At 59.9% G+C, this 20429-nt stretch overlaps 3 protein-coding genes across 5 annotated transcripts; 2 read left to right on the forward strand and 1 right to left on the reverse strand.

The window, feature by feature from the left end:
• The first annotated feature begins 185 nt into the window (after positions 1-185).
• On the forward strand, positions 186-6251 carry Fkbp10 (FKBP prolyl isomerase 10). Of its 2 annotated transcripts, none has more exons than XM_021240329.2 (10): positions 186-714; positions 2555-2700; positions 2786-2975; positions 3055-3200; positions 3502-3709; positions 3813-3958; positions 4281-4473; positions 4688-4830; positions 4995-5158; positions 5594-6251. In XM_021240329.2, the coding sequence occupies exons 1-10, from the start codon at positions 485-487 to the stop codon at positions 5777-5779; spliced, it is 1752 nt and encodes a 583-aa protein (XP_021095988.1). In that variant the 5' UTR covers positions 186-484; the 3' UTR covers positions 5780-6251. The 2 variants fall into 2 exon arrangements, with proteins under 2 accessions (XP_021095988.1, XP_004859444.1); XM_004859387.4 differs by having other exon boundaries at positions 243-714; positions 3520-3709.
• A 2897-nt stretch (positions 6252-9148) lies between these two features.
• On the reverse strand, positions 9149-13770 carry Nt5c3b (5'-nucleotidase, cytosolic IIIB). Its single transcript, XM_087202311.1, has 9 exons — positions 13717-13770; positions 13542-13640; positions 13282-13351; positions 13156-13202; positions 12495-12580; positions 12001-12090; positions 10644-10806; positions 9886-10080; positions 9149-9480 (listed from the first exon to the last, which is right to left on the reverse strand). Exons 1-9 carry the CDS (start codon positions 13726-13728, stop codon positions 9346-9348), a joined length of 897 nt encoding a protein of 298 aa, XP_087058437.1. The 5' UTR covers positions 13729-13770; the 3' UTR covers positions 9149-9345.
• A 1242-nt stretch (positions 13771-15012) lies between these two features.
• Klhl10 (kelch like family member 10) lies at positions 15013-20350 on the forward strand. Of its 2 annotated transcripts, none has more exons than XM_004859384.4 (5): positions 15013-15406; positions 16049-16538; positions 17543-18160; positions 19694-19807; positions 19912-20350. In XM_004859384.4, the coding sequence occupies exons 1-5, from the start codon at positions 15111-15113 to the stop codon at positions 20284-20286; spliced, it is 1893 nt and encodes a 630-aa protein (XP_004859441.1). In that variant the 5' UTR covers positions 15013-15110; the 3' UTR covers positions 20287-20350. The 2 variants fall into 2 exon arrangements, with proteins under 2 accessions (XP_004859441.1, XP_004859440.1); XM_004859383.4 differs by having other exon boundaries at positions 15014-15406; positions 19694-19843.
• The last annotated feature ends 79 nt before the right edge of the window (positions 20351-20429 follow it).

Genomic DNA, 20429 nt, shown 5'->3' on the forward strand with positions numbered 1-20429 from the left:
TGCCCCGGTCCCCCACGCGCCCCGCACCCCACGTCCCCCAGTACCCACGACCCCCGCAGCCACTCCCAGGGACCGAGTGGGCACTGCGGGGAGGGGCGTGGAGACGCGGCCTGGCCTCACCCTCGGGGGCCTGGGCTCGGGGTCAGCGGAAGGAGCCGAAGCCCCCGCCCGGTCCTAGGACCCGGGGGCTCCGGAAAAGGACGCCGAGCTAACTTCGTCGGAGTCCGCCCGGCCGGCGTCTCATCTTTCCCTCCCCGCCTCCCTGCCCAGCCTCCGCCCCGGGGACCCGGACCTGGGGGAGCCGCGGGCGGGGTTCCTGCGACTCGGCCCTCCCTCCCGGCCGGCCACCTCGGGTGTCCCCAGCCCCCCTTCCACGTGGACGGGCCAGGGTGGAGGTGGGGGACAGGAAGAGGGGGAGCCAGCGCTGGGAAGAGGAGGGGAGGCCTCCGCCTCGCCTCTCCAAGCCCACGTCCGCGCCAGCACCATGCAACCCGCGGGCCGCCCGGGCCGGCTGCCCCTGCTGCAGGCCCTGCTGGCGCTGCAGGCCGTGGGGAGGGCGCTGGGCCGCGCCAGCCCGGCCGGGGGCCCCCTGGAAGACGTGGTGATTGAGAGGTACCACATCCCCAGGGCCTGTCCCCGCGAGGTGCAGATGGGGGACTTCGTGCGCTACCACTACAACGGCACTTTCGAGGACGGCAGGAAGTTTGACTCCAGGTAAAAGTGGCTCCCGGGGCCTCTCTTACCACCTCCCTCCGTTCTGTGGCACTGGAAATTGAACCCAGGGCCTGGGCGTTGAGCTCCATCCCTGCCCTCTAATGTTGCTAGGTCACTAAATTGCTCAGTCTGCACCCAAACTGCCGTCCTTCTGCCTGAGCCTCCCAGAGTGCTGGGATTACCAGCATGCACGACCACACCCGGCTTGTTCTTCCTTTAAAACTGCATCCCTGTATTCACCCCAGGACGCCCTGACCACAAACAGCATGAGGGAGGGCCCCCCAGACTGGTGGTCCCCCGGAGACCACCACCCCCAACTCCAAAGGCAGCACCTGACAGTAGAACCGTGCCACCGCTGCTGCCGCCTCATTCAGAGACTGCGGGGCACTGTGCCTGTGGTCGCTCGCGGCTGTTTCTGAAGGGGTGGCCATGGTGGACGGACGGCAGGAGGAGCCGGGCAGGCAGAGCTCCGTCATGTCCCCAGGCAGATGGGCACCAGGGCACCCAAACTCCTCATGCCTCCCTGCAGGCTGCCTCCTCCATTTTGCCTCTACCAGGCTGACACTGCCACCCACCCTGCTGCCTGGGGCCTCCGGTCTGCCCACTCCGGCTGGCGGGGACCAGGCAGGGCTGTGCCAGCCTCTGGGTAACCCTGCCAACCCCCAAACCATGGGACGTCACCGCCCAAGACCCTGCCCACATGGCCCAGCCTCAGCCCTGAGTGCAAAGCCTGGCAGTGCAGAGGGCAAGAATAGGAGCTGAGTGCAAGGTCCTGGGTTCAAATTGGGCCACGCCGTCGACAAGGGCTGCCGGCGCTAAGCTTCAGGGGCAGCTTGTTTAGGCTGGTCTGAGATGTCCAGGCGTGCAGAACAGGGTGGCCTTGGCCAAGGACAGAGCAGACCACACAGCACTGACAAACTAGCTGGGAACACAGCCAGGAGCCCTCTGGCCAGGGCGGGAGGTCCGGGCCAGCTTCCCAGGTGGGGACCCTGGGAGCCCGGCTGGGGCTCAGCTCTTAAGAGCTGAGCTTGGAAAACTTTATGTATTTATTTTCTTTAGAATCCAGGATCTCACTGAATTGCTAAGTTGCCTGGGCTGGGCTTGAATTTGTGATCCTCCTGCCTCAGGCTCCCAGAGTGCTGGGATTATAGGCACGCACTATCACCTAGCTGATAGTTCATCCCCTCCCCATTCTTGGGGTTTTTTGTTTCGTTTTGCTCTGGAGTCAGGGTCTCACAGTGTGAGCCAGGCTGCCCTTGAACTTGCCATCCGCCTGCCTCAGCCTCCTGAGTGCTGGAAATGATCCATCCTCACACCTGGCCCATGGTCCCCTGTGATCCAAATAAAAGTCTCTACTTCCGAAAACTTAAAAGTATGCAACTGAAAACAGGTAGGGTTGGGGATTTAGCTCAGTGGCACCATACCTGCCTTGCAAGCATAAGGTCCCAAGTTTGATCCTCAGTACCAAAAAAAAAAAAAAAAGGACTGGGGATGCAGCTCAGTGTAAAGGCCCTGGGATCAATCCCAAGTACTGCAACTAAGTAAACAGATAAGTAAAATTAAAAAAAATATAATGAGTGTAAAGTGCCAAGCATTGAGGCTGGCATATAGTGAGAGCTCATAGACGCTCCACGGCCCTTGTGCCTGGTTTGCCTTCCTTTTGGTGACCGGAAGCAGTGCCCATTTGCCACCCCCACCCCAAGCAAAGCCCGGCCCCCTGAGGTGTCGGGAGGGGGAGCAGGGCACACCCCCCTCTGCGCCTCCTGGAGGGACAGAGAGGTGGGCGGAAGGGTGCGGACCTGAGCCCTCCGCCTCCCCCACCCCGTCCCTCCATCCCCAGCTACGACCGCAGCAGCCTGGTGGCCATCGTGGTGGGCGTGGGGCGGCTGATCACGGGCATGGACCGCGGGCTCATGGGCATGTGCGTGAATGAGCGGCGGCGCCTGGTGGTGCCCCCGCACCTGGGCTACGGCAGCATCGGCGTGGGTGAGCACACGGGCAGCCCGGGTGGGAGCGCGGGCAAGCAGGAGCGCGCGTGGGGGGGGTGCCCAGACCTCCGGCCCATCCACAGCGGGGCTCATCCCCCCCGACGCCACCCTGTACTTCGACGTGGTGCTGGTGGACGTGTGGAACAAGGCGGACACGGTCCAGGTGAGCGTTCTGCTGCGGCCGCCGCTCTGCCCGCGCATGGTGCAGGCCGGTGACTTCGTGCGCTACCACTACAACGGCTCCCTGCTGAATGGCGTCCCCTTCGACAGCAGGTACGGCGGGGCTGGACCGGCGCTGTGGGCTAGCGGAGGAGGGGGTCCCCAACAAACAGCACCGGCCCTCTGTCTGCAGCTACAGCCGGGGCGGCACCTATGACACCTACGTGGACTCTGGCTGGCTGATCAAGGGCATGGAGCAGGGACTGCAGGGCATGTGTCCCGGAGAGAGGAGGAGGGTCACCATCCCTCCGTTCCTGGCCTATGGCGAGAAAGGCTACGGTAAGGGCAGATAGCGGCTGGGGTGACTTCAGAAGAGGGGAACAGTTGCTCGGGTTGTGTAGTGCACAAGGGCTTCCAGCCAAGGAGGCAGGTAGAGGTGAAATCCAGTCCTTGGTGATTGCCTCGCAAACAAGAGCGGCTTTATTCTGACTCACAGAGGCTCTGGCTGGTGGTGACCCTGGGTACCTGGCTCTGGCCGCTAGAAGGCGCAAGAACTAGGACTGGAGAGCAAATGTCTTTTCACTGGAAGCCCACTTGGGCCTTCCCGAGCCTCCATTTGCTCCCTGCTTGTTTGGCTCAGGTCCCATGCCCTCCACAGGGACCGTGATCCCCCCACAGGCCTCCCTGGTCTTCCACATCCTGCTGGTAGATGTCCACAACCCCAAGGACACGGTCCAGGTGGACACGCTGGAGCTCCCGGCCGGCTGTGTACGGAAGGCAGTGCCTGGGGACTTCATGCGGTACCACTACAACGGCTCGCTGATGGACGGCTCGCCCTTCGACTCCAGGTCTGGAGGGTCCCAGGGTGGCAGGGCCAGGGCAGCAAGGCCAGGCCCCAGATGGGGCAGGGCCCCGCCGACCCCTCACGGCCTCCGAGTTGTTCTGTCACAGCTACTCACGGAACCACACATACGACACCTACATCGGGCAGGGCTACATCATCCCGGGCATGGACCAAGGCCTGCAGGGCGCATGCATGGGCGAGCTACGCAGGATCACCGTGCCCCCCCACCTGGCCTACGGGGAGAACGGCACCGGTAAGGGACGCTGCCCATTTCCCTGCTACCCCAGGGCGGTCCCCACCCACCACCCTGCCTATGGGGACCTCACACAGCCGCAGGAGCAAAGAAGCCTGGGTTTCTTTAAAATTGAGACAGGATCTCCATATGTAGCCCAGGCTGGCCACAAGATCCTCCTGCCTCAGCCTCCCTAGTTCTGGGATTACAGGCTTACAGACTTGGATTTGAGACCCCTCCTGGTCAGCAGCTTCCGTCCTTGGGCCACTGGAGGCACCCTGCCCTTACTTGGGTCTCCAGGGTGAGAGTAGACGAAGCTGACCCCTCCCCCTCCTGGCCTCAGGAAACAAGATCCCGGGCTCCGCCGTGCTCATCTTCCATGTGCTCATCGTTGACTTCCACAACCCCTCCGACCCCGTGGGCATCGAGACCCTGTTGAGACCCTCGGAGCCCTGCAACAAGACCTCCAAGCTCGGGGACTTCATTCGCTACCACTACAACTGCTCGCTGATGGATGGCACCAGGCTGTTCTCCTCGTGGGTCGGGGTCCCCCATCAGCACCCCACTGCAGCCTCCCACTGTGCCCATTGTCCCTTCCCAGTGGGCAGCACGAGCGCCCTTCCTCTGCAGGGAGGGGACAGCAGCCCCGCAGGCCGTGCGGGGCCAGTGCCAGGCGCTGGGGTGCCCGGGACGGCTCTGGAATTGCGGGTGTGTCCCGGCCCACACTGACCCGGGCTCTGCCCTCCCCAGCCACGACTTCGCGGCCCCCCAGGAGGCCACGCTGGGGGCCAACAAGGTGATCGAGGGCCTGGACAGGGGCCTGCAGGGCATGTGTGTGGGGGAGCGGCGGCGGCTGGTGGTGCCCCCGCACCTGGCGCACGGCGAGAGCGGAGGTGAGACGGAGGCCGGGCGCCACAGGGTTTGGTCCTTTTCGCCGAGTGGCAGTGGGAAGGGGGAGGCAGGAAACCCTTGGGCCCGGCTCTTCGGGCATCCCACAACCCAGGAGGGAACCGGTGGCAGCGGGGCTGTGTGGGCTGATGGGCCCCCTCCCGCCTAGCCCGCGGGGTGCCTGGCAGTGCCGTGCTGCTCTTCGAGGTGGAGCTGGTGTCCCGGGAGGACGGGCTCCCCGACGGCTACCTCTTTGTGTGGCACAAGGACCCTCCTAGCAGCCTGTTTGAAGACATGGACCTCAACAAGGACGGAGAGGTCCCCCCGGAGGAGGTAGGTCAGGAACTCAGCCACCTCCAGGCTAGGAAGCCAGCGCGCCCATGCTCCCTGTCGCCCCCCGCAGTGCTCCTGCCGGGAGACCTGCTCCCTGCGGCCGGCCAGGGCCACGCCCTCTGTCCAAGCCAGGCCTCGGGCCACGGCCCCTCCTGGGCAGGCCCTCCCAGGCCACGCCCCTCCCAAAGGAGCCCCCATGACCGCGGTGTCCACCCAGTCCTTTATACCCCTCCCACCTCAGGCCACACCCCCGCCCGGTGCTCCGGTGCTCCCCATACCTCACCTGCAGGCCATGCCCCTCGGCCTCGCCCTCCGCGCGCCCCTCCCCTCCCGTGTCTCAGTTGGGAAGCCGCCTCCAACCACCTGCGCCTCCGCCTCCGAGGACCCTGCCTGCTCCAGGCGGCGCCCCCCGGCCTAACTCCCGCCTCTCCGCAGTTCTCCTCCTTCATCAAGGCTCAGGTGCAGGAGGGCAAGGGCCGCCTGCTGCCCGGGCAGGACCCCGAGAAGACCATCGGGGACATGTTCCGGAACCAGGACCGCGATCAGGACGGCAGGATCACGGCCGCAGAACTGAAGCTGAAGTCGGACGAGGACCAGGAGCGCCTCCACGAGGAGCTCTGAGCCGCGTCACGGAGGGACAGCGGCAGCGGGACTGACCTGCCGCAGCGCCCCCTGCCGGGCGGCTCAGGACGCAGGAGAGGTGGTGCCAAAGCGGGGCCCCGCCCTGACGGGGGTCGCCAGCGCGCAGTTGCGCTGTGGGGCAGGCCCTGGACCCTGTCACCGGGCTCTTGGCAGGGTGCGGCCACGCCCCGCCCCGTGGCGGCGCCAGGGCCCGGCTCCTGGGAAAGGGCTGCTGGGCTCCACCGGCCCCTGCTCCCCTCCCTCTGGACCCCAGATTAGGCTGGGGTCCCCACCCCTGGTCTTCCCCGCTCACCGAGTCTCCCATCTCCAGGAACCCAGAAAGGTGCTGAGGGCAGAAAAAGCCTTCGCAGAGGCCTAGGCCACGGAGAGAAACCTCCCCGTGGAGCTCTGCACACTCAAGGGCAAACCGTGCCCGCTCCCTTCCCGGTGTCAAATAAAAGGTTAAACCACAGGTCTTAGGAGGTGGTCTTTGGCGAGCAAGGGCAGGGAGTCCTGGGAATTGAACCCAGGGCCTCTGATTTGCGATGCATCCCCAGTCCTTTTTAATCTTTTATTTTGAGACAGGGTCTTACTAGGCTGTCCAAACTGGGCTCAAATTTAAGATTCTCCTGCCTCAGCCTCCCAGAGTGCTGGGATTACAGGCATGGGCCACAAGCCCAGCTTGGGGAGAGGACTTTTGACCCAAAGATTGGGACAGAAAGAGGAGACAAACTAGGCAATGCCATGGCCTCCTTCACCCCAGACAGCGCCCTGGGTGGACCAGGAGCCCAGGCTGCTGAGGGCAGTGTCCAAGGAATGGGCCTGCAGGCGTGGCGCAGACAGAGGGCCCTTGTCCCCTCACTATCCCAGCTGAGTGGGAAAGACACCGCCACCTCCCACATGACGAGGCTCAAGGACTAAAGGAGCCACACAGGGGTCACACTGCCCTGTGCTGTGACCTCCCAGCTGTCACCAGCTCCTCTCCCTTGGCTGGAGGACAGGGACTGGGACCAGGACAGTGTCCTGGGGATCAGGCCACTTGCCTGGAGTCACCACCACCAGGGACAGGACTGGGTCTCCTGAGGACTGCCTGGGCTGGTACCAAGCACTGCCTATGAGCCCAGCCCTAGCTCAGGGCTGTGGTCTGGTCTGGGTGTCCCAGCCTGAGGGTGGTGGGGCAAAGGCTTGGTTCCTGGCCTGTGGCACTACTGAGGTGCCCTTGAATCCAAGGGCCTGGTCCCCCCACCACCACCAGCTGCCATGAGGGGAATGGGCCTCCTCACCTAAGGACAGAACCGTCAAAGCCAAGAGCCAAAATAAACCTTTTCTCCTTTTAAGTTGATTATTTCAAGTCCTCTGTTACAGTGATAGAATGTACACTTGATCTTACCCAAAAGGCCGAGAAGTGTTACAGTGATAGAATGTAAACACACCTAGGATCTTCTTGTTTCTTTGAGATGAGGTCTTGCTATGTAGCTCAACCTGGTCTCAAAATCACAACCCTCCTGGCTCAGCGTCCCAGAGTGCAGGGATTAGAGGTGTGCAGAACCACACCCAGCTATACCCAGGCTCTTGAAAGCCATGACTGCCGCAAGGGAAGTGACCATGGCCCCTGCCCCTGAGCACCAGGGTTTGGAGGCCCAGCAGTGGGCACACACCCAGACTCACATGGTGACCTTGCCCCGAGGCCTAGCAGAACTGCCTGGACTGAAGCGGTGTCAACTTGCAAACTTACCCCACCTACAACATCGATGGTCTAGGAGTGTATTTCATTGGTGTGATCATTTGGCTTCCATCTTTGTCTCTTCCCTAAGATTAGACAATGCCATGCAACACATAGAGGCCTTGACTATGTTCCATGGGTCTTAACACCTCAACTGGTCGTTCTCTCCTAAATGAAGAAGTAATTGATCCCTAGTACTGAAAAAAAAAAAACTCTAAATAATTATTTGGGCTGGGGATTTAGCTCAGTGGTTCCAGTGCCTGCCTCACAAGCGCAAGGCCCCGAGTTCGATCCCTGGTACCAAAAATAAAAATAAAAAAATAAATGAAGAACTAAAATTAATGACCCAAGTCATCCTCCAAAATCGGATGGTATTAGACATTCTAACAGCAGCACAAGAGGTCACTTGCACAATCATAAAACCTGAATATCGCGTGTACATTCCTGATCCTTCTAATATCTCAATGGCTGTTCAAGATAGTAAATGACAGGGCCAGGGATTTAGCTCAGTGGTTCTGTCGCCTGCCACAAAAGCACAAGGACCCGAGTTCAAACCCCGGTACCAAAAACAAATAAAAATGACAGGTGAGGGCCATGTCAGATCCTGAAATTCCCTGGACCTTCTCCTTTCCCTGTTCATGAGACTATCACTGGCTCCTCCTCCTGGTGGAAACATTTGTTGGTTGTATTCATAATAGTCTTGTTCATCTTACTGTTTACCCCATGCATACTTAACTATTTCTTTAACCCTGTCTTCTCCAGACTCAAAGCTATACGCCTACCCAAGACGAGAACAGCCGGTGTTTATCCAGGGCCCCTAGATAGACCCTCTGAAGAGAATCTCTGACTGCCAATCACAGCTACAACCCCCTTCAGCCAGAAGTGGCCAGAGTGGTCATCGGCCCCTGTCCCTCATGGCAGTTAGGGGTACTTCTTCAAGGGGGAGTATTATAGACAGCTGAGTTAGGTGGAGATACCATAGGCAGTCAGACAGGGCTAGGCTCTCGAGGGAGTCAGTACAGAGGATGAGAACACAGTACAGCTGTGGCTGGAGGCGCATCTGAAGATTAAAATCACAATGGCCAGATTTACATATTTTCCTACGGTATAAAAAATAGCTTGAAGGGCCAGGGATTTAACTCAGTGGTTCTGCCCCCTGCCTCCTAAGCACAAGGTCCCAAGTTCTATTCCGAGTACCAAAAAAAACCCCTGAAGTCTAAAAAAAGGCTTGAGGGCTGGGGGTTTAGCTCAGTGGTACTGTACCTGCCTAGCAACTGCAAGGTCCTGAGTTCCATTCCCCGTATCCCCCCAAAAAAGTTTGACAGAGGTTCTCCACATAAACCATTATCTCCTTAGGGAGGGCCCCACCCTCCCTGACACAAGACTAAGCCTGAGTCTGAGTTGCCCACCGAGGTTGGTGATGTCGTCCACGTGCCCTTCTGCTACTGGATTAGTGCTAGCCAAGTGGCCATCCTTGTAATCCTATTGATTAGTTTTGGCCCACATTGTACCCACCTTGTGATTTTGCTCTATAAAACTTTCTCAGAGAAGTGGGCTCCTTGGCAACCCACTTTTGGGTCCCCTCCTGTCTCTCAGGAACTCTCTCTCAATAAATTTTTCTACTTAAAAAAAAAAAAGAACAGCTCTGTCTTTTCATTTTTTAATTTGCACCCGCTTTACCCATTCTATTTGTCTAAAATACAGCTTTCCAAGTTTAAAAAAATTCTAAGAGCCACGGACAGGGTGACCACAGGATGTCAACGCACGGGGGTCCGGGTCATGAGGACAGAGGCGTGGGGAGGAGGTAGTGGGTCCCTGTGTCTGGGGACGGCTGTGCATGCCCTCAGGAGCCCTGTGCGCTCCCGCAGGCCCCCGAACACAGGATGTGCTGCAGCAGCCCGTTGACCACACCCAGCGTCTCATCCCTCTCCAGCACAATGTCGAAGGAGTCCAGGTAGCACTCCCGCTGCTCCTCCACCTGTGGGCAAGGCGCTCGGTGCCCAAGGTGCCTCCCAGGGCACTGCATCCCAAGCAGGCAGGGCCAGGAGGATGGCCGGCTGCCTGACTCAGCTGCCTAGTGCAAGGAGCCCAAGGCCACAGGGTCCTGCCCCAGGGGACACGGGAGGGCGAGGGGCACGGGCTGCCCCAACAGACCCTTGTCTGGACCAAAAGGAGGGCAGCAGGGCTCACAGATGCCCCGGGCATCATCTTGGCCCTGCCCAGGACCTGCCGGGCTGCTGGGACCCCACACCTGTGCCAGTGGGGCCACCCCCACACCCCAGCAAAGCACACGGCCACCTGCTGGGGCAAACCCGGTGGTGCCAGCGCCGGTGCCCCTAACACGCTCCACTCGCAGGAAGCCGGGAGGGCCTGGCTCACCCACCTTGTCGTTGAGGAAGCCAATCTTGAGGACATTCTGCACCCCGGGAACCCCGTCCGCCATGCTGAGGTCCCCCAGGGAGTCCCCGAGGAGAAGGACGTTGGTTCTCCCCTGGAGCTGCTGGAAGTAACTGGCGGCAGCAGAGCTGTTCTTGTTGAAGATGTGAATGAGAGGGGCCTTGAACCCCTGCAGGAGCCCCTGGGGACCAAGATGGGACAGCGCAGGGCTTGGGACTGTGCTTGGGGCTGTGCGGCACCAGCTGCCCTGTCTGCCTCGAGGAAGGAACCTAAGAGAGGCACAGATCTCACCAGAACCTTGGGGAGGCCAGGCTGGGGCCCAGCAGCACCCAGCAGCCAGATTTGGGCTGTTTTTCTAAATAAAATCAGTATTACTCCACAGGCCTGGGATGGAACCCAGGGCACCCCACGTGCTAGACAAGAGCTCTGCTGCTGCGTGACATCCCAGCCCTTTTTATTTTTATTTTGAGACACGGTCTTGTTTAATTGCTCAGGCTGGCCTTGAACTTGCAATTCTCCTGCCTCAGCCTCCTGAGTGTCTGGGGTCATAGGCGTGCACTGCCATGCCCGGTCAGTCCCATCCACTGGTTTATACACAGCAGCAACGGCCTGGTCTTGGGGCCCCGGGAGGGGCCAGGCTGCCCCGCACACCAGGTCCCTCTGAAGAGACTGTCACTGCCACCCAGGGCAGAGCCACCAGCGCCTCATGGGTCCCCACCCTGCCTGCCCAAGGCCGAGGCTCACGTCATCTCCGAAGTCCATGTAGTTGGACACAATGTGGGTGTTGGGGTGCAGCGCGCCCCTCTGCCGGATCACCTCCTCCAGGATGTCGCCGATGCCCGCAGAGAAGATGAACAGCGGGATGCCATGGCGGTGCAGGGTGTCAAAGAAGGCCCCGTAGCCCTCCCTGCAGGACAAGGGCTCTGAACGTCACTGCTGTTGCTACTGGGCTCGCTGGCTCTGTTTTGAGACAGGGTCTCACTGTGTAGCGCAGACCAGCCTTGAACTCACAGCAATCCTCCTGCCTCAGCCTCTTGAGTGCTAGGATCACAGCGTGCAACACCACGTCCGGCCAGCAGGCCATTCTTGCCACTGCTGCTGTCACTCACAGGTGATTCCACCCTATGTGCAGGTGCAGTTCACCCATGCAGCTCCCCCCAAAGACACTGGCACCTCCAACGTCACTGTTATCAACACGTCCCACACACATCCTGCCTCGGTGGCCAAAACACAAACAGCTCTTGGGCTTTGCCTGGGAGAGGGCAGCTGAGGCTGGCAAACACTTCCGCCACCACTCCTGCCACTGGGCAGCATCCCTGGGACTCCTTCCCTGCACCACCCCACACCCTGGCCGGCACTCCCCAAGTCTGCACCCCCGCCTGCTCTGCAGCTGTTCAGGGCAATCCTCTCTTCTCAAGGGACGGACAGCCCTTGAGTGTAGGTGCCCAGGCCCACGCTGCCTCTGTGAGCCAAGTTCCTCCTCCAAGAAAGAAGGCCCCCAGCCAGGCGTGGTGGTACATGCCTACAAGGCCAGCACTGGGGAGGCTGAGGCAGGATTGCAGGGGCTTTAAGGTTATCTTGAGCTACATAGTGAGACCCTGTCTCAAAACAGTATCCAGCAGAGAGCCCTGCTCAGGAAAAGCAGTCTTGCCAGGCGTAGTGGGCACCCCTGTAATCCAAGTACTCAGGAGGATGAGGCAGGAGGATCACAAGTTTGAGGCTAGCTTGGGCAACTTTCCAACTTAGCCCAACTCTGACTCAAAAATAAAAAGTAAGAAAATGGCTGTGGACGTAGCTCAGTAGCAGAGTGATTCTGAGTTCCATTCCGAGCACCACACACACACACACACACACACTCACGCGTGCACGCCCCAACTCCCACCCAGGGGGACTCCAAAAGTCTCTACTGCTGTGAAAAGTGAGCGAACTCTGGGCAGCTCCTCGCCCTGGCCAGACTGCGTCCTGGGCCTCAGCATAGTTCCTCCCAGCCTCCTCTGCGTGAGCTCAGCAGTTTTTGCCACTGTGTGGGATGGAGCATGGGGCTCTGCCACTCAGGGCCAGGGCCCTGCCTCGAGCCCCAGGCAGTTCCCTGGGAGCTCACCTGAGCATTGCGCCCGACTCCCGGACCACCTCGGCGATCTGCAGCCGCTGGATCCTCTGTCCACACAGCAGATCGTGGGCCCTGCTCCACCTGCATGCAGACCCAACACTGGGTGCCCAGGCCCTGTCCTCACCAGCAGGGCCATTCTCCCAGCTGGGGTCCTTACGAAGGACAAAGCCTTCGCTTTCTTCCCGTCTCCCCTGGGAAGATGCAGCCTGGAGGAGCCCCTGCAGGCTGGGCTGGTGCCCTCCTCCAGCACAGCTGGCCACCCATCTCCGTACCCCTTCCCCAGGAGGGCAGCATGTGGCCAGCTCGACAGCAGCACAGCGCAGCTGCGCAGGGTTTCCCACGCAGCCTGGGGCTCCTGAGGTATCGCTGGTGGTGCCCTCTGGCACACCTGTGGCAGGGCCCGGCGCCTCCTCCCTCCCTCACCCCCCAACCCCGCCCTGCCCCGCCCCAACCCGCCCGCCCGGCCCGGCCTGAAGGTGGCTCACCACTCCACCATGTGCGGCAGCTTCTCCTCCATGGGGCACTGTGGGTCCGTCTCGATGGGGTAATAGTGGTCAAAGAGAGCAGTGAGCTGTGACAGCCACACAAGAGAAAAGCCATGAGCCTGAGGTACCACTGGCTGGGTGTGGGGGCGCAGCGCAAGCCTGTTCTCCCAGCAACTCAGAAGGCTGAGGCAGGAGGATCACAGGGTGGAGGCCAGCCTGGGCAGCACAGTGAGATCTCACATAAAACACAGTCTGTGGCTGTAGCTCAGTGGCACAGGCCTTGCTTAGCATGCTCAAGGCCCTAGGTTCAATCCCCAGCAAGGCAAAATAAAAATAAAAAGGGCTGGCCACGTAGCTCAGTGGTACAGCGTCCTTGGGTTCAATCCTCAGTTCCATGAAAACAGAACAAATCCTAAGCCCAGAAAACTGCAGGCAAGAGCACTGGCTCCCTAGCTGTCGTGTGGGGACACGCTATTTACAAGTCCCAAGTCTCTCCTTTCTTCTTTCCGGTCTGGTAAAATCGGGATCTACATGGATCTGAATATGGCGCCAATTTTAAACAGGATCAACTTCCTTAGGTCTGCATCTGGCGATCTTTGGATCTAAACCAGGAAGCCTCTGGGTAACAGGCGGTAGCCCGGGGAGCAAAGGGGAGACCCACCTCTCTGCGACACTCCTCGCTGACGACCTTGCTGTTATCCAGAATATCTGGGAAAACAAAACTGCTTTTACTTGCCCCTTGGGCGCCCTCCCCCGTGATGCCCGCGCAGGGGAGCGCGCGACTCACTGTAGGAGGAGGGACAGCGCCTCCCGCCATGGGCGAATCTGCTCAGGGTCAGGTCGAAGTCGGACACCACCTGCGGCAGGGAGACCGCTGTGCTCACGGGGCGCCCTCGGGAGAGCGGGGAGCAGAGGGGTGCAGGGGAGGAAGGGGTCCTGAGATCCCCGTGTCCTGGGGGCGGCGACCCACGAGACCCCGACGTCGCTGTGTTGGGGTACAGGCCGCTCCCGGGGCGCAGCGCCCCGCCAGACCTCCCCACCCCCTACCTGCAGGCGGCCGCCCCCGGCCCTGCGCAGCTCGTGCACCCGCTCGCGCACGCGCCCCGGCCGCCGCATCCGCACCGTGGGCGCGCACAGGGCCGGCACCTGTCGGGAGTGAAGCGCAGATGAGCCGGGCCGCGGGACCCCGCGCCCCGTCCCCAGCCCCGCATCCGCGCCTCACCGCCTCCGCCATGGCGTGCGCTCGCGGCTCAGCAGGGCCACGCCCCGCGGCCGCACTGCGCAGGCTCAGTCTCGGGGCCGGAGGCGGGCTGCGGGGACCCCGGATTCTGATGGTGGAGGGGGTCCCAAGGTGCCGACTCACGTGGGGGGGGGCCCCACTGCCCTGGGGCCTCCTGCTGCCTCCACTCCCACCCCCGGACTGGGGATTGGACCCAAGGGCGCCCCACCCCTGAGCAGCATTCCCAAGCCTTTTTGTATTTTTTTTATTTTTTGGCTTTTTTTTTTGGCACCGGGATCGAACTCGGGACCTTGAGCTTGCGAGGCAGGCGGCAGCACCACTGAGCTAAATCCCTAGCCCTTGTTTTTTTTCAGACAGGGTCTTGCTAAATTGCCCAGACTGGCCCGGAACTTGTGATTCTCCTGCCTCAGCCTCCTGAGTAGGTGGGATGACAGGCGTTCTCTTCTGCCAAGCTTTCTGGAGTAAAAACTCTGGCAAGTGGCCATTCCAAGGCTGGCGATGTGGCTGCAGGCCACACGCCTGACTGGAAGTGCTGGGCCCAGTGTTGATCCGCAATGCAGCGAGAAAGGAGGTGGCACAGGCCTGTAACCTCAGCACTCCAAGAGGCCAAGGCAGGAGTATCTGGAGCTCAAGCCCAGGGTGGGTTTAGGTGACTTGGTGAGACCCTGTCTCTAAAAAAAAAAAAAGTAAAAAGGGCTGGGGATGTAGCTCAGTGCAAAGGCCCTGGGTTCAATCCGTTATTGCAAAAGCAACCAAACCAAACCTCTCCCCTAACAGTGGTCATTTCTGAATTTAGTTTTGCATGGGGTGGGATGGGGCTCTGTTAAGCATCCAGCAAGGTCACAGGGCCTTCTGGGTCTTCTTCAGGGACAAGGTGGGTGACTGACATCCAGGGGGCTGGGAGCCCCGGGCAGCTGAGCAGCAGCAGACTGAATCAGTGTCCCTCTCCCGTCTTTCCATCTGAGACAGGGTCTCCCTGCACATTTCAGGCTGGCTTTGAACTCACTATGTAGTCCAGGCTGGCCTTGAACTCGCGGGGAGCCTCCTACCTCAACCTCCCAAGTGCTAGAATCACAGGCATGGGCCACCAAGCCGGCCCTTGTGCTTCTGCCTGGGCAGACTGCAGTGTGTAGGGAGCCTGGGGAGCTCAGGGTGGCTGCTGCAGGGCTGGGAACCTGGACAACCCGGAGGGGGCAACAGGAGCGGAATGGATCAGAACTGCCCTGTGCTGCTGGTGGTCACGGCCCCAAGCTGGGACCAGGACAGGAAGGGTGTGGGCCCAGGGGCGGGACAGGCAGGGTTCCGGAACCCCAGCGGCCAATGGTGAGCACACAGTCCTGCTGTGACCTCACTGAGCCCAGGGTTCTAGGCCTGACATGAAAGATGCAGTAGGGAAGGGGACCGACAGCCGCCTGCAGGGGCCCCCGACCCTCACCACGTGCAGGAGCGCAGCCTCTGCCCGCTGCTCCCCAGGAGACATGGACATGGAGGGCGCCACGACCTCCTCCTGCTTCCCCCAGCCTCACATGGAGAGGAAAATGAGTGCCATGACCTGCGAGATCTTCAATGAGCTCCGGCTGGAGGGCAAGCTCTGCGACGTGGTCATCAAGGTCAATGGCTTCGAGTTCAGTGCCCACAAGAACATCCTCTGCAGCTGCAGCTCCTACTTCAGGTGCGCCCCGCCGTGCTGGTCCAGGAGGTGCAGGGCCAGGCCCCCTGCTTGCCGCTCGTTGTCTGGGTTTCTTTGATTCCCACCCAGATCAGCTTTTGTGGACCACAAGTCCTACTCAGACCCCACGATGAGCCGGACTGAGCCAAGCACCTCTCAGAACCTAAGCACTAGGGGGAGGATCAGCTGTGGGTCACGAGGGGCTGGGGCAGGAGATGCCCCCGGTCCAGGTCAGGGAGCAGGAAGCACAAAGGGGAACTGGCTGGGGGCATGGCAGTAGGGGAGGGGGACAGTGGAGGAGAGGGGCTGGTGGTCAGGAGCACAGAGGGCTGTTTCTCCTTTGGCCGGTTACTGGGAACTGAACCCAGCCCATTTTTAGTATTATTTCTGATATAACGTCTTGGGAATGTGGCCAGGCTGGACTCAATCTTTCGAGCCTCCTGTCTCAGCCTCCTAGAATGCTGAGATTCTGGGTGTTCGCCACCCCACCAGGCAACAGCCAGCTTCCTCAGACCAATTTCCTCCCAGTGCAGTCACCATGCCCTTGTTGGAAATGTCTGCCAGGGTCACCTCAAGGAGAGGAGGAAGGTCGGGGGCTGTGACAGCAGGAAATGCTCCGAGCTGCCAGCTTCCTGTCTTTTCTAGAGCTCTGTTCACAAGTGGCTGGAACAACACAGAGAAGAAGGTGTACAACATTCCCGGCGTCTCCCCCGACATGATGAAGCTGATCATCGAGTACGCCTACACACGCACCGTGCCCATCACCCCGGACAACGTGGAGAAGTTGCTGGCGGCTGCCGACCAGTTCAACATCATGGGCATCGTGCGGGGCTGCTGCGAATTCCTTAAGTCCAAGCTGTGCCTGGACAACTGCATCGGCATCTGCAAGCTCACAGACTACTACTACTGCCCCGAGCTGCGGCAGAAGGCCTACATGTTCATCCTGCACAACTTTGAGGAGATGATGAAGGTCTCCGCCGAGTTCCTGGAGCTGTCGGTCACCGAGCTCAGGGACATCATAGAAAAGGACGAGCTCAACGTCAAGCAGGAGGACGCCGTGTTTGAGGCCATTTTAAAGTGGATTTCCCATGACCCCCAAAACAGGAAGCAGTACATCTCAGTTTTACTTCCTAAGGTCAAGTTCAGTTATTCTTTGTGAATCCTCAATTGCTCTTTTAGTCTGGAGCCATGGTCTTGCTAAGTCGTCACTAAGTTACCCAGGCTGGGCTCAAAATTTTGATCCTCCTGCCTCAGCCTCCCAGAACGTTGGGATTGCAGTAATTGCTCTCTTGATTTGTTTATCCCAGAGGGACTCTAAGAGACACACTCCGGTGTAGGACAGTCCCAGGGCTGTATTTAAATGCACTGGGTAGAAGCCACTTCTCCTATTCGCTGGAATTTTGCAGTTTCCTTTCCCTTGGTGTTGTGAGTTCCTTGTATTCCAGTTACATTCTTTAGCCAAAGTCCTCCCTAGTCTCAGGCGAGGAGAGGTTTTCTCACCCTTTCCCCATTCGATGAGTCTGTGCCCACCGGACCAGCTGGCCCAGTCCCCCAGTCATGAGTATCCATACAGTTGTAGCTGTGGGCTGCCAGTTGGTGTTATTCTATACAGATACACACTCAGTTTCTAATAGACCTAGACCAACACAGAATGGAGTGGCCATGGAACAGGTGGCTCTGTGACCCACCAGTGCCTTTGTCTAGCTCATTTTCAGTATCTGGGTGTACACCACCTCCCCAAAACTACCTATCTTTTTTTTTAGTATTGGGGTTGAACCCAGGGCCTTCTCACTGACCTACATCCCCAGCCCTTTGTATTTATGTTTGTTTGCGTATTGATTTGATTTTGTGAGACAGTTTTGTTATGTAGTCCAGGCTGGCCTTGAACTCACTATGCAGCTCGGGCTGGCCTCGAACTCATGGCGATCCTCCTGCCTCAGCCTCCCATAGTGCTGCTTGCTGGGGTGACAGGGGTGCACTACCAGGCCTGGGCTAAACCAAATATTCCAATGATGCGTTATGCATTTACAAAGCAAGCCGAGTCCACAGCGACCCCAAGCCAGCCTTCGGGAGGGGTGCGGAGCCCATCCCGGTGTCCCGCAGCCCCACCTCACCCGGATGCCTGTCTGTGCCCTGCAGGTGCGCTTGGCGCTCATGCACGCCGAGTACTTCATGAACAACGTGAAGATGAACGACTACGTCAAGGACAGTGAGGACTGCAAGCCGGTGATCATCAACGCGCTCAAGGCCATGTACGACCTCAACATGAACGGGCCGTCCAACTCGGACTTCAACAACCCACTGACGCGGCCGCGCCTGCCCTACGCCATCCTCTTCGCCATTGGCGGCTGGAGCGGCGGCAGCCCGACCAACGCCATCGAGGCGTACGACACGCGCGCCGACCGCTGGGTGAACGTGACCTGCGAGGAGGAGAGCCTGCGAGCCTACCACGGCGCCGCCTACCTCAAGGGCTACGTCTACATCATCGGCGGCTTCGACAGCGTGGACTACTTCAACAGCGTCAAGCGCTTCGACCCGGTGTGCAAGACCTGGCACCAGGTGGCGCCCATGCACTCGCGGCGCTGCTACGTGAGCGTCACGGTGCTCAGCAACTTCATCTACGCCATGGGCGGCTTCGACGGCTACGTGCGCCTCAACACGGCCGAGCGCTACGAGCCCGAGACCAACCAGTGGACGCTCATCGCCCCCATGCACGAGCAGCGCAGCGACGCGAGCGCCACCACGCTCTACAGCAAGGTGCGGGGTGCGGGCAGGAGGGGCCCGCGCAGCGCAGCGCCGACCCGGGCCAGCCGCTACGCCAAGGCCCACGCGCATGCGTACACCCCGCAGAGCCTCCCGCGCCTGAGTCCGTTTGCTGGGGGCGAAGCGGGCCTCCCGCACGTGGAGGCGGTGCACGCACACAGCGCCTCCGGATTCCCTTTCTCACCCCCTCTCCCCTCTCTCCATCTCTGTTCACCTCCTCTTTGGCAAAGATCTGCCTCCGTACTTCCTTTTAGCTTCTATCTTGCTCTTTATTTATATTTCGGGTTTCTGACGTAAGAGGAACCACTTGGTACTCGAGGTGTACGGTTTGTTCCACTGAACACTGTGGTCTCAGGGTGCACCCATTTTCCTAGAAGGCCTCAAGTTCGCCCTTCTTTATGGCAGGGTGCGTCCCTGTGGAAATAACTTTCTTCATCCGTTCATCCGTTGATGGACATGGAGGCCGCTCCCAAGGATTGGTTTTAAACTGCGCTGCTATAAGCACAAGTGTGTGCGCGTCACCGCAGCACAGCCTTTAACCACCGCGAGAGACGCCTAGGGAGGGAACAGCGGGGGGATGGAACCCCCAGTTCACGTTTTCTGGGGCCTGTCCGCACATTGCACTGGTCTGCACTCCCCAGCGGTGGGGAAGGGCTCCCTTTTCTCCCCAGAGCCTCGCCGGCATGTGTTAATGGTCTGGTTTCCTGATGTTGGCCATGCTCTCTGGAGTGAGATGGCATCTGTTTTTTTTGTTGGTGGTGGTTTTTTTTGGTACCGGGGATCAAACTCGGGTTCTTGCCCTTGCGAAGCAGGCGGCGGAACCACTGAGCTAAATCCCCAGCCCACATTCCTTTTTTTTTTTTTTTTTGGTACTGCGGATTGAACTGAGGACCTTTCGCTCGCCGGGCAGGCAGCAGAACCACTGAGCTAAATCCCTGGCCCGGCATCTGTTTTAATTTGCATTTCTCCAATGGCCTGAGACGTTAAGGCTCCTCTGCACTTCACAGTGCAACACCATTTTCCAGGCCTGGTGCTGGTCAGGCAAGCGCTCTGCCACTGAGCGAGCCCCCTCAGACCTTTGTATTTCGGGGGACAGGGTCCCGCTGAATTGGGCAGGCTGGATTTGGACCTGCCGTCCTCCTGCCTCTGCCTGCCTAGCAGCTGGAATTATAGGTATGCACACACATCCGGCTTCCTGTGTGCTCCAAGTTCTCTCCAGATTACGTGCAATGTCTACTAGTATTTAAGGCCCGAGTCAGTAGTCAACTGGATTACTTAGGAAGTCTGCACATCTCGGTTCAGACGGTCTCCGTCTGCCTTCCGTCCGGGGTCAGCTGACCCTAAGCTGTGCAAGAGGGCCGTTCCGAGAACGGGCTGGCTGCCCCTGCGCACCTCCTCAGGTGACGGTGTGACTTAATTCTGTGTGACCACTCTTGCTTATTACAAAACGATGCAGCACCTAAGGAAGTAAATCCGGCCCGACTGGCGCTGAAGCTGCCGCACACGCGCCCTCTGCTCTGCATGCAGGTGTACATCTGCGGCGGCTTCAACGGGAACGAGTGCCTCTTCACAGCGGAGGTGTACAACAGCGAGAGCAACCAGTGGACGGTGATCGCGCCCATGCGGAGCCGGCGCAGCGGGGTCGGCGTCATTGCCTACGGGGAGCACGTGTATGCGGTGAGTGGGGCCGGGCCGCCTTCCCGGGTGGGCAGGGCCACGCTCACCCGCTCTCCCCCGCCCGGCAGGTGGGCGGCTTTGACGGCATCAACCGGCTGCGCAGCGCGGAGGCCTACAGCCCGGTGGCCAACACGTGGCGCACGATCCCCACCATGTTCAACCCACGCAGCAACTTCGGCATCGAGGTGGTGGACGACTTGCTGTTCGTCGTGGGCGGCTTCAACGGCTTCACCACCACCTTCAACGTGGAGTGCTACGATGAGAAGACGGAGGAGTGGTACGACGCGCACGACATGGGCATCTACCGCAGCGCGCTGAGCTGCTGCGTGGTGCCGGGGCTGGCCAACGTGGGCGAGTACACGGCGTGCCGCGAACACTTGCCGGGTCTGGCCCAGCGGGATGAAGTCAAGCACTCGGCCTCGACCAGCACGCTGCCCGTGTGAGCCTCTGTAGCTAATAAAGCACCTAAGCAGTAAGGGTTAAGTCTTTTTTTAAAAAAAATAAACGCAGTGTTAAAACCTGGAGGAGTGCTGGAAAAATGCTCAGCCCGTGGCCCGGGGGCGCTGCGGAATTAGTCACTGCACAC

Source organism: Heterocephalus glaber, unplaced genomic scaffold, assembly GCF_053883595.1.
Source record: "Heterocephalus glaber isolate CG9 unplaced genomic scaffold, H.glaber_assembly_v1.0 deba00001773, whole genome shotgun sequence".
NCBI classification, from domain to species: Eukaryota; Metazoa; Chordata; class Mammalia; order Rodentia; family Bathyergidae; genus Heterocephalus; species Heterocephalus glaber.

Excerpts from the sequence above, each read along its gene's own strand:
- Klhl10 (XM_004859383.4), top strand. The coding sequence starts at position 15,111 with ATGAAAGATGCAGTAGGGAAGGGGACCGACAGCCGCCTGCAGGGGCCC. Across the intron at positions 15,407-16,048 it reads AGCTGCAGCTCCTACTTCAG|AGCTCTGTTCACAAGTGGCT; the intron begins GTGCGCCCCGCC and ends TGTCTTTTCTAG. Across the intron at positions 18,161-19,693 it reads CCACCACGCTCTACAGCAAG|GTGTACATCTGCGGCGGCTT; the intron begins GTGCGGGGTGCG and ends CTCTGCATGCAG.
- Fkbp10 (XM_021240329.2), top strand. The coding sequence starts at position 485 with ATGCAACCCGCGGGCCGCCCGGGCCGGCTGCCCCTGCTGCAGGCCCTG. Across the intron at positions 2,701-2,785 it reads CTACGGCAGCATCGGCGTGG|CGGGGCTCATCCCCCCCGAC; the intron begins GTGAGCACACGG and ends GCCCATCCACAG. Across the intron at positions 3,710-3,812 it reads GGCTCGCCCTTCGACTCCAG|CTACTCACGGAACCACACAT; the intron begins GTCTGGAGGGTC and ends GTTCTGTCACAG.
- Nt5c3b (XM_087202311.1), bottom strand. Across the intron at positions 13,352-13,541 it reads CCGGGGGCGGCCGCCTGCAG|GTGGTGTCCGACTTCGACCT; the intron begins GTAGGGGGTGGG and ends TCCCTGCCGCAG. Across the intron at positions 12,581-13,155 it reads GCGAGGAGTGTCGCAGAGAG|CTCACTGCTCTCTTTGACCA; the intron begins GTGGGTCTCCCC and ends TGGCTGTCACAG.